We start from the raw sequence: 12,493 nt of genomic DNA, 5'->3' as shown, positions 1-12,493 counted from the left end.
TGTATACAGTGTGTGTGTGTGTATGTGTGTGTGTACATGCAGCGCTTGTGTGAGAATTTTGTTCACCCACAGAAAGCTAAACCAGACTCGTTGGGATCTACTCTGCGACACAGAAAGCTAAACCAGACTCGTTGGGATCTACTCTGCGACACAGAAAGCTAAACCAGACTCGTTGGGATCTACTCTGCGACACAGAAAGCTAAACCAGACTCGTTGGGATCTACTCTGCGACACAGAAAGCTAAACCAGACTCGTTGGGATCTACTCTGCGACACAGAAAGCTAAACCAGACTCGTTGGGATCTACTCTGCGACACAGAAAGCTCAACCAAACTCGTTGGGATCTACTCTGCGACACAGAAAGCTAAACCAGACTCGTTGGGATCTACTCTGCGACACAGAAAGCTAAACCAGACTCGTTGGGATCTACTCTGCGACACAGAAAGCTAAACCAGACTCGTTGGGATCTACTCTGCGACACAGAAAGCTCAACCAGACTCGTTGGGATCTACTCTGCGACACAGAAAGCTCAACCAGACTCGTTGGGATCTACTCTGCGACACAGAAAGCTCAACCAGACTCGTTGGGATCTACTCTGCGACACAGAAAGCTAAACCAGACTCGTTGGGATCTACTCTGCGACACAGAAAGCTAAACCAGACTCGTTGGGATCTACTCTGCGACACAGAAAGCTAAACCAGACTCGTTGGGATCTACTCTGCGACACAGAAAGCTCAACCAGACTCGTTGGGATCTACTCTGCGACACAGAAAGCTAAACCAGACTCGTTGGGATCTACTCTGCGACACAGAAAGCTAAACCAGACTCGTTGGGATCTACTCTGCGACACAGAAAGCTAAACCAGACTCGTTGGGATCTACTCTGCGACACAGAAAGCTAAACCAGACTCGTTGGGATCTACTCTGCGACACAGAAAGCTAAACCAGACTCGTTGGGATCTACTCTGCGACACAGAAAGCTAAACCAGACTCGTTGGAATCTACTCTGCGACACAGAAAGACGCAGCACTTACAGATCTTATGTTTCCCTTTCATGGGGAATTTCACCAGCAGCTCCTGAGGATTGGTGCAGACGAAGACGAACGGAGAGCCAGACTCCTCGCAGGTCTGAGGAAACTGCGGGAAACACAAGACAGAAACAGTCAGAGCACTGCTTTTCCTAAGGACAGACAGGAGTGGTGACACTGGGAACCTTCATTGCTGTTAGACCAATACATCCTGGTCAGTAATGACAGAGAACCTACAGGTAGATAGAACCTGTTATTATCAGAGTAATACCATAGACCTGAAAGCAATATAACCTGCTATAAAGGGTTCCGTTTTTAAGTGAAGCATGTTCACATGGAATCTCTACATCCCTGTCGAAAGGGTGACGTAACACCTTATAACTTGTCATGACATTCTATGAAACAAACACGACACTGAGACACCACTGTCACCAAAGAGGTTATGCAACATGACATCATTCTACATACATCTTCATCATTCTACATACATCTTCATCATTCTACATACATCTTCATCTGTTCTATGTAACATGATTTAAAAAGGACATCGTCTGAGAAAAGAGGGAGGGGTTGGATGTGGGGGAAATTAAATCATTGGTAACACTTTATTATAAGGTTCCATAATAAACCATTTAGAAGGCATTTATAAATTGTGTGTTCATCATTTATTAATCATTACTCCCACATTATTAAAACATTTTCTAATCATTAGTAAATTATTTTTGCAGTCCCTAATCTAAATTGAGTCCTATTAATACTTTAAAAATACTTCATAAATCTATTGAGTGACCAGTGTAATTTCTCACAAAAAGAAGGACACGTCATTGGTGGACATTCCAGCAGTACCTGGTCAAAAACAAAAACAAGCACACAACACAGGATGTTAAAGGAAATATATATTCATGTCTGAATAACTAGCTTACTAACATTTACACATGTGGGAGTAATGTTTAGAAATGGTGAGCAAACTGTAAATGCCTTACAAATGGTTTAGTATGGATCCTTCAAATGAAGTGTTACCAAATAGGTATTATGATGTTGTAGCTTGTTATTACAGCTGTAATCATCTCCACTGTGACCGCTTTATTATTTCCACCATATGACATCTCTTTCAGGCCCTAGCTCCAGACAGTACAGTACTGTAGATACGTAGATAGGATGGCAAGTAGCCTAACAGTTAGAGCGTTGGGCCAGTAACCAAAAGGTTGCTGGTTCGAAAACCAGAGTCAACGAGGTAAAAACTCTGCCGGTGTGCCCTTGAGCAATGTACTTAAACCTCATTTGCTCCAGGTGCGCCATACTACTATGGAAGACCCTGTAAAACAACACATTTCACTGCACCTGTCAGGTGTATGCGACAATAAAACATCTTATGTTTTGTTGTTAATTAACACTCTCACTGCAAAGCATGGAGCCCTGAAAAGAAGAAACCTCTCTCCCTCCCTCTGAATGGTTGTTCAGGTGACAGTAGGGGGAATTGACTGACACTTTCATGACAAAGGAGTCATCTTTCCAATCTGTCCAGGTGTAGCAGCTCTCAGCTCATCCAATTTCCTCCAGCACGTCTATCAGATAGTGCTGTGATTGCATCTCTGCGAAATCAGGAAGCGGCGGCTTTTCATGACGGCTCGCTTCTTTCCTCTACACCCCCTCTGTCTCTCTTAAGAGCAGCACTGAAGGTTGTGACAAATCCAGGGCTTTTAGGAGAATGGACAAGACAGACAGTTTGTGTGGTTCCTGACAAACTGGGAGAGGTGATGGGGCTGCTTATTACACATCCCAGTCAACGCTGAACTGACTGTAATAACCGCATGTGATGATGAAACATCATTGAACACCCTCTGAAGCTCAACAGGGATTCCACAGTGGCGGCTTGTTGTAGAACCCGATAGAAACACACTAGTGGTGATGGTGTCTTGCAGTCCGACTCTGAAAGACACTCCGGTAGCGAAGTGTGAGGTTCACCCTTTGAGTGCTTCTCTTTTAAAGTGGGAGAGTAGCGCCGTAAATCTCTCACCAATTTTGCAACATTCCGAGTGGTTACGGTGGTTAGCGAACACGGGTTGTCCACAGAAAAGATGGAAGTCCTATATCATACTGCATAGCTAAACTCTTCTATCATCTCAGTCAGCGGAAATAGTCCATATCCTAAAGCAAGCATCCCACTATGGCAATTATGAACGGCAGTTTTGAGGAAGAGAGGCCTCCTTGTTTCACTTGGCTATGGGGGAGGTGTATTTTCAAGACCGGTGCAGCCAGTCCCTTACAGAAGACGTTAAATGCTTCCCTTACATGTGTTTTCGCCTGCTGTGATGCGTGCTTGAATATTCTCACATAAAGCTAACTTGGGAGTCTGTAAGCACATTCAGCAGTAGTAGTATTTTTCCAGGTTTTGAAAGGAAAACAAAATGGTGGTTGTGGTGGTCCGTCTAAACTTTTGAGAGTAGCTGAATCCAGCGTCTGAGTGAGCTCATGTCAAAAACACAGCCGGTCGCCCGCTCTTTCATCCTCCATTAGCCAATTAGCATTTAAAGCTGTTGAATCGAGCCGGCTTTGCCTCCCCTCCCCGAGTCTAATTGTTTCCATACCATGTTAATCAAAAAGGCATGAAACATTGGGCCATAGCAGTGCCGCGGCTCACTCAAACACTCCAAATGCATCAGGCATGATCTAATGAGGTCAAAATACACACGCTAACAAAGGGATAAAACTGACTCAATAAAAGCCTTCATTGTTCCATATTCCAAAACCTCTGATAATGCACACACTGAAGGTTTGACATCATTAAAAGCTTAACATTTTTAATTAAGAACCACATTTGTACAGTTTGCCCTAATGTTTTAAATTAAACTGCACCCCAACAAAGGAAGTATATAAAAAAAACATTGAGGTTGAGTCTAGGTTCTCGAAATCTTCTGTCTCAAATCATGCAAATGTCTTAGTGTTGATGAAAACATGAGGGCAGATTGGACCTCAAACTGGTTCAAGTTTTCAATTGCTAGTTTTGTGCTAATTCTCTCACAGTCACAAACACTGGGAAGATGTGTCCAATATGTGCAACTCTTCCAACAGTTTGGAGAATTTCCAAATCGTTAACAAGCGGGCACTGCCAGGTTTGACTGCTGCCAATGTTGCTATGGTTTCACTGACAATGGCAACTCTCTCAGCAATGTTACAGGCACCTTCTTTTAGTTTTGCAATGATACCCTCATTAAAAAAGTGTTTTTGCGTGTTCAAGGAGAGGACACAGTGAACTAGCTAGCTCTTCTTTGAGAGTCTTCAGTCTGCTAAGGATTCCGCGGCTCAATGTACTGCAGCTCTTTAATAATAGTTTCTCAGGTGTTGAGTGGTGGGTTAGCCACCTTCCCTACAGTACAGACATTTCAGAAGAGAGGCTCTTGAATGAAAACACAACCCCCTATAAACACAGTGGGAAAAAAGGAAAGAAAAAAAATGGCTAGCAGCCTCGCCATCCGCCTCAGCCAAGTTAATAAACGGCCCATTCTTTTCAATTTGCTGGGATATTGCCAGCGGGCTGCAACAATAAGCGCCTGTAATAATATGAAATTCACAGAGTCCATTGGAGACAAGAGACATACTCTGCAGGATGGGGATGTTGGCAGGTGAGGAGGATATTACAGGATCATTCGAGGGGCAGAGAAAGTGTACCAAGGCCCCACAAAGGCTGCGCCCCCCTATGTCCCCTCACAAAGACACGGGATAGAAGTTGGCCCTCAGCACAGATCTAGGAGCAGTTCACCCTCGTCAAACACAAACCTCAATCACAAGTGGGTAACTGCTAAAGTGACTTCAGATCAACAACTAGCGTGAACTCCAACCTGCACGGCCCAAAACTACAGAAAAACACAGCTCTAGGATTCTAACAGAACAGCAAGAGCCCTATAAGCTATATGGGTCCATGCTGCTTGTCTATGACTGGTGAACAAACCAATACTGTTTGCTCTGCCTCCCCCCTCTCACTCTCCCTGGTCCTTTTCAGCTGCTGTCTGCAATTAGGGGAGGCAGAGACAAGCAATCTCCTCTCTCTCTCTCTCTGAGGCCAGGCACAGCGCGGCAGCGGTGGTGGTAATGGGCCTGTGTGGCTGTGGCTTTGGCCCTGCCTGGTCGGGCCCCGCTTGGCTGCACTCAATCTCAGCCCAATAAAAGGCCTTCATTGGCAGGGAGCTACTGAGCCACAGGAGCAGGGAGCTGTGGAGGAGGCTTTTAACAAAGGGTGGGAAAAAGAGGGAGGGTGGGAAGAGGGAGAGACAGAGATAGATAGAGAGAGAGAGAAGAGGCAGAGAAATCAGAAGAAAAAGATAGAAACAGAGAGAGACGGAGAGAGACAAAGACAGAAAAAGAGAGAGTGGGTGAAAAACACCAAATACTAAGTAGAGGCATGTCAAGGCTGGTTTCACACTGAGAATAAAGAAACAGACTGGTCTGAGTCCCGTTGATGGGTCATGTCTGGAGGTGAGTGTGTTAACTCTCCAGACATCAGGCCCCAGCGACCTGTGTCTTCACTGCAAATCCACTTCAAGCTAAAAGAAATGATGGTGGTGGAGGGTGGCTTTTCAGATCACTGAGCTTCAATATAGTAATTCTTGTTCCACCCATTCATTCTCATCCAGCTGATTGTAGCTTTGTAGCCGTTTATTCGGACTGCTCCTAGGAAATCTTTTAAAATGTGTTACATTTAATGTTTTGAACAAATTACAAAGTCGAGGAGTGGTGGAAAAACTAGTAAAGAGAAGTATTTGGAGAGGGCAGACATCCTGAAGAACAAAGTGACTGACCACCTTCAGGATTCTAGCTTTATAAACCATTTGCTTTAGTAACACGAAGCACCCAAACAAGTCTGAAATTGCCAAGAAGCTGACAACACTCCTTCAGTAACATAACAACACATTTCTGTTAAATGGCTGAAAATCTTCATTGCCACAACTTTCACCACAAGAACATTGTGAGAAAGTAATCCAAATCAATATGAAACTGCTGTATTAGACTCTCCTTCACCCACAGAATCAACCGGTGTCAAGTAGGAGAGTGCACATGAATTATCTAAGTGTCCAACACCGACTCATTTATTTTTTACATTATTAATACCCTCAAGCCGAGGAAAGACATGTCTGCTTATTAGGAGCTCCGAGCTGGCAAGGAGGGTCGTTCAATTATTCCATTGTGTCAGTCCCCTCGACTGCTAAAACACAGCTACATACCCAGGCTAAACATGAGGACTTTTCTTTCCAATACAGCCATACTGGGACCTCTGGTGTTGCTTTACGTTTATCTGAAGAACAAAGGCTGTTTTATGTGGATAATTATAAAAGGACTTATTACATAGTCTCTCCTGGCAGACTGACTGTTAACGCTAACATAAATGGAGTAGCTAGTTAGCGCACGCAAGACATGGTTCCGAGTTGTAACTATGACACAATTGATAATGAAAGCTAACATTGTCCTTTTCAACTGCTGAACTGAAACACTGTCAACTGAAACAGCTCCTGTTCAGCCCAGTCAAAGGTCTTTTCTGTCCTGGCACCCCATTGGTGGAACCAGTTTCCCCCTGATGCTAGGACAGCAGCCTCCCAGCCAATCTTCTGAAAACATCTGAAATCCTCCCTCTTCAGTATCTTAAATAACACATCTCAGTCTTACATCCCCCCCAAAAACAACATTGCACTTACTTTTCCTACTAGCTCTGAGTTGGCTGATAATCTCTTTATTTACGACAAATGTACTTACTATGACTGTGATGTGGTTGTCTCACCTAGCTATCTTAAAATGAATGCACTAACTGTCAGTCGCTGTGGATAAGTGTTTGTAAAATCCTTAGTTGCTACATACATTTTTTGACTTATACATTAAATGCTATATACACATTTTATACAATTGTTTAAGAACATAACTTATTTCTCATGAGCTTAGTTCAACTGTCACACCCCATCAGAACCCAACATATGACCTCCAATGTTTGTTTCTCCAATGTTACTCCAATGTTACATTTCTCCAGGCCTATCCCTCAGCTTTTTAACAAAACCACTTTGTTATTGTTTTAATGAAAGATTAAAGCTTAAAAAGGTCCAATGCAGTCATTTTTATCTCAATATCAAATCATTTCTGGGTAAAAAAGTACCTTACTGTGATTGGATAAGAGCGTCTGCTAAATGACTTAAATGTAAATGTAAATTGTACTCAATTAAATGGTCAAAAAGAAGCAAAAATAACTTCTTAGCAAAGATTGCTCAAGCAATAATTTATCTAGAACTGTCTGTGAGTGTTCTGAGTGGGGAGGGGAAAAGTGAAAAGTAGCTGTTATTGGCAGAGAGGTCTGGAACTCTCGTATTGGTCTATTAACTCATTTACTGCCTGGTGATGTCACCAGTCAGGCCAAAGCTCCATCCCACCTAAACAGGCTGACATTTTAGGCGGTCTTTTCAAACCGCTCTTACACTAAAAGCACATTATCATCATTTTCAAAATGTTATAGTAATATCTCAACCTCAATGTGAACAACTATAGAAAACACAACAACATTTCATTTTTGACTGCACTGGGACTTTAAAGCTCCTGCAGTTTGACAAGTGGGTCAGAGCATCATGGTTTATTTATTTTACCTCAGGGCTTCACAAACATGACGATTCAAATCGCAGAGAGCCTCAGTGAAGAGCTAGCAAGATACACATTAGCAATTTAGCTTTAGTGATGACAGGTGTAATGAAGTCATGTGTTTGCGCAGGAAGATTTACACCGGTTGCCTCGCATAGCAAAGTCCCATTTTCCCAGCCATGTTTATGACTTCACCTCCTGTGGTGGGCCTCGAGCGGCAAGAAAACAGGACGGCCTCACAACACTCACAGTGTTTTTAGACTCAACAACTTTTCCCACTGTTGGAACGTTCCTGGCATTGGGTCTGATATACAGTATAAGCCTACAGTTACCTCTCTGTCTGAAGTCTACTAGGTTCTGACAGAGAAGGAAAATACCGTGTTTAACCTACTCTGTGTAGAATATTTGTAAATTCGACATCTCTTCTTTTGACTATTTAGGGAATAACGATGCACTTGAGAAAATTGTCTCAGTAAACCTATACTAAACATCTAAATACCACTTCACAAAAGGTTATCAAATAGCACTTGGACAAAAATGCTAGAGGAAATATAGAACTACAGTGTAATAAATAATACACCATAAAATCATGGAATCATTGCACCTACATGTGTTGAATGTACATTTGTGTTAGTGGGCAGACTATTGTACATGTGTTGAATGTACATTTGTGTTAGTGGGCAGACTATTGTACATGTGTTGAATGTGTTAGTGGGCAGACTATCGTACATGTGTTGAATGTACATTTGTGTTAGTGGGCAGACTATTGTACATGTGTTGAATGTACATTTGTGTTAGTGGGCAGACTATTGTACATGTGTTGAATGTACATTTGTGTTAGTGGGCAGACTATCGTACATGTGTTGAATGTGTTAGTGGGCAGACTATCGTACATGTGTTGAATGTGTTAGTGGGCAGACTATCGTACATGTGTTGAATGTACATTTGTGTTAGTGGGCAGACTATTGTACATGTGTTGAATGTACATTTGTGTTAGTGGGCAGACTATCGTACATGTGTTGAATGTACATTTGTGTTAGTGGGCAGACTATTGTACATGTGTTGAATGTACATTTGTGTTAGTGGGCAGACTATCGTACATGTGTTGAATGTACATTTGTGTTAGTGGGCAGACTATTGTACATGTGTTGAATGTACATTTGTGTTAGTGGGCAGACTATCGTACATGTGTTGAATGTACATTTGTGTTAGTGGGCAGACTATTGTACATGTGTTGAATGTACATTTGTGTTAGTGGGCAGACTATTGTACATGTGTTGAATGTGTTAGTGGGCAAACTATTGTACATGTGTTGAATGTGTTAGTGGGCAGACTATTGTACATGTGTTGAATGTACATTTGTGTTAGTGGGCAGACTATTGTACATGTGTTGAATGTACATTTGTGTTAGTGGGCAGACTATTGTACATGTGTTGAATGTACATTTGTGTTAGTGGGCAGACTATTGTACATGTGCACTGCATTAGACAACCTCTTTACCTAGCACACGGCTTTACCCAACTTTACACACGCGCACGCACGTACACACATGAATTCCCTCAGGGACAATTACAATGTCTGCTTTCAAAACCAGACTTCAAAGAACTCCAGGGAATCTTAAGCATTAAAACTTGTTATTTTCTTCCACAATCTCCCTTTATCCCCATCACAAATCCAGCTCCTTTAGTGGCAATACTGTCAGCGAAATGGATTGGATTTCAGTCAGCTAACAAACCGTTTCATGGCTGCATTTTGATTTGATAATAGGGAAATGGAGACAGAGAGGGAGTTTATGAACGCGTCTCTCTCCTGAGGTGAGTGTTAGCTTTGATAGTGGGCCGATGGAAAAGAGTCCCCCATCTGTGTTCACTCAGCCCCTGTGGGCTATGTGAATCTATACATGTGAAAATACAAGAACACCTATCCCATAGTTAAAATAATATTGTACTGTGGCACTAGTAATACTGTAAAGTTACAATATATTTTCTATGATTTTTTTATTATTATGGAAAATGAGAAACAAATATATTAAGTGTCCAGGTTACATAGAGGCTCTTGGTTTGACTGAGAGCTCTTCCCACAGGCTGTTGTTGAAGTGGAGGTGGTAAAAGAGAAGCTGTGTTAGAGTGGAGGTGGTAAAAGAGAAGCTGTGTTGGAGTGGAGGTGGTACAGGAGAAGCTGTGTTGGAGTGGAGGTGGTACAGGAGAAGCTGTGTTGGAGTGGAGGTGGTACAGGAGAAGCTGTGTTGGAGTGGAGGTGGTACAGGAGAAGCTGTGTTGGAGTGGAGGTGGTACAAGAGAAGCTGTGTTGGAGTGGAGGTGGTACAGCAGAAGCTGTGTTGGAGTGGAGGTGGTACAGGAGAAGCTGTGTTGGAGTGGAGGTGGTAAAAGAGAAGCTGTGTTGGAGTGGAGGTGGTACAGCAGAAGCTGTGTTGGAGTGGAGGTGGTACAAGAAAAGCTGTGTTGGAGTGGAGGTGGTACAGGAGAAGCTGTCTGGTCATCAAGCCTCAGATTGTGACACACACAGGGCGAGAGAGGATGACTGGAGGAGGACTTGGCAGCGGGGCATCCTCTCCTCCTTTTCCCTCCTTCGCTCTCATCTGTCACTGGGAGGAAGTTGCTGAGCAGACAAACCTTCGCCTGAGGAGCACAATTGAGTTTGTAATCTCTTGACCCTGCAGCAGCGGTACAGCCAGCTCCCTCCCTCGTTCTCTCAGTCATGAAGACAGATGCCTGTAGCAGTGATGCTGCTTAGCTGGAGGTCTGACAAGGTGATGCCTCCTGCTCCATTACACACACACATGGACATTATATATACAGAGACACGTGTGCGCATGCACGCCATGTGCCAAAACACACACACACACACACACACACACACACACACACACACACACACACACACACACACACACAGCCTGTCTAGCCCTGTCCTCTGAGCTGAAATGATGTCATGACGCACCCACGGAACGCTGACACAAACAAAGGAGCTAAATGTCAGACAGATGTAAGACTGGGGGCCTGATCCTGTGACACGGGGACAAGCAGCAGCCTGGGTGACAGGACCAGCCTGGGTGACAGGACCAGCCTGGGTGACAGGACCAGCCTGGGTGACAGGACCAGCCTGGGTGACAGGACCAGCCTCACAGTGAATACAATAAACCAGCTCAAAAAGCTCCAGGCATGGCGGCTATTTTTTATCATTCCAACAGAGTTCATTCTGGAATGGCAGCACCTCCACATAAGCATACCTACCTTATTCCTCCACTGTCCCAGCAAGCAAGATGGCCGTCCTCCAGACCTTGCCAAACACCTGCCGACTACACCACAATTTGGCCAAGTCTAGAAACAGCCTTAACAGAGGCATTAGGCAAAGTCTAGAAACAGCCCCTAACAGAGGCATTAGGCCAAGTCTAGAAACAGCCCCTAACAGAGGCATTAGGCCAAGTCTAGAAACAGCCCCTAACAGAGGCATTAGGCCAAGTCTAGAAACAGCCCTTAACAGAGGCATTAGGCCAAGTCTAGAAACAGCCCCTAACAGAGGCATTAGGCCAAGTCTAGAAACAGCCCTTAACAGAGGCATTAGGCCAAGTCTAGAAACAGCCCCTAACAGAGGCATTAGGCCAAGTCTAGAAACAGCCCCTAACAGAGGCATTAAGCCAAGTCTAGAAACAGCCCCTAACAGAGGCATTAAGCCAAGTCTAGAAACAGCCCTTAACGGAGGCATTAGGCCAAGTCTAGAAACAGCCCCTAACAGAGGCATTAGGCCAAGTCTAGAAACAGCCCTTAAACCTGTTGAGGATCCCTGCCCGGTATTGGGATTCATTGTCATGTGACCATGGCGGGGAATTCAAAACTGCAAGAGTCTAATCATTTCAAATACTCAAATAATCAACTATTTTCCTCCATTTGAAAGATACACATCTCCTAAATCTAACCACGTTGTCCGTTTTTCAAAGAGGCTTTACGGAGAATGCATAAAGTTAGGTTATGTTAGGAGAGTACATTGACAATAGCTGTGTGTAATGTTTAGTCAATATAAAGAAGGGCATCAACTGAGACAGAAAACCAGCTAGAATTATGCACTTACCTTTGACAATCTGCATCAGATGACACTCATAGGACATTATGTTATACAATACATGCATTTTTAGTTCCATCAAGTACATATTTATATCCAAAAACAGCATTTACAGTCGCGGTGAAATTCAGAATTTTTTTCGGCTCGAATGCTCCCAGTGAATCCAGCGTTACAAATCACGGAATTACTATTCGAAAACATTGGTAAATTATAATATTGTCATTCAAAGAATAATATATTATCATCTCGTAATTGCTACCGAATGGCCAGATCTCAAAATAACTTTACTGGGAAATCACATTTTGCAATAAACGGGGTACTATGCTAATAACAACATGCTAGGCTATACAGTTAGCAGCATCTAATATCATAATAACATTGTAAATATCCCCTTACCTTTGATTATCTCCATCAGAAGGCACTGCCAGGAATCCGAGGTCCAGAACAAATGTGGTTTCTTTTGACAAAGTTCATAATTTATGTCCAAATAACACCTAGTAGTTTGCGTTCAGTAGGCTCCCACAACACGTGTGGGGGAGGGTGTAAAATCACGCCGAAAAGCTAAAAAAAACCTAGTAAATAATCTATTTACGTTCGTTCAAACATGTCAAACGTTGTTTAGCATCAATCTTTTGGTCCATTTTTAACGTCAAACATCAGTAAACATCAGTAATATTTTCACACAACCTATTCTTTGTCTAGAAAAACCATTATGACAAATGCACTCTTCTCAGATTTATGCGCAGGCGTGAAAAAATGAAGCATTCTAATTTGCTCC

The 12,493-nt window shown here is 43.1% G+C and overlaps 1 protein-coding gene across 3 annotated transcripts in view; it reads right to left on the bottom strand.

Annotated features, from left to right (window-relative positions):
• LOC115166809 (activating signal cointegrator 1) overlaps positions 1 to 12,493 on the bottom strand; it is a 75,343-nt gene that overhangs the window by 41,451 nt on the left and 21,399 nt on the right. For 2 of the 3 annotated variants that reach the window (XM_029720643.1, XM_029720644.1), the window contains exon 11: positions 1,033 to 1,135. The exons of the other annotated variant lie outside the window; for it this stretch is intronic. In XM_029720643.1, coding sequence (XP_029576503.1) covers positions 1,033 to 1,135 — 103 coding nt within the window. The remainder of the gene's footprint in view (positions 1 to 1,032; positions 1,136 to 12,493) is intronic. 3 annotated transcript variants of the gene reach the window in all.

Source organism: Salmo trutta, chromosome 29, assembly GCF_901001165.1.
Source record: "Salmo trutta chromosome 29, fSalTru1.1, whole genome shotgun sequence".
Classification (NCBI taxonomy): domain Eukaryota; kingdom Metazoa; phylum Chordata; class Actinopteri; order Salmoniformes; family Salmonidae; genus Salmo; species Salmo trutta.
Note: the sequence above shows the minus strand (reverse complement) of the source record. Positions and strands in the feature narration are given on the sequence as shown.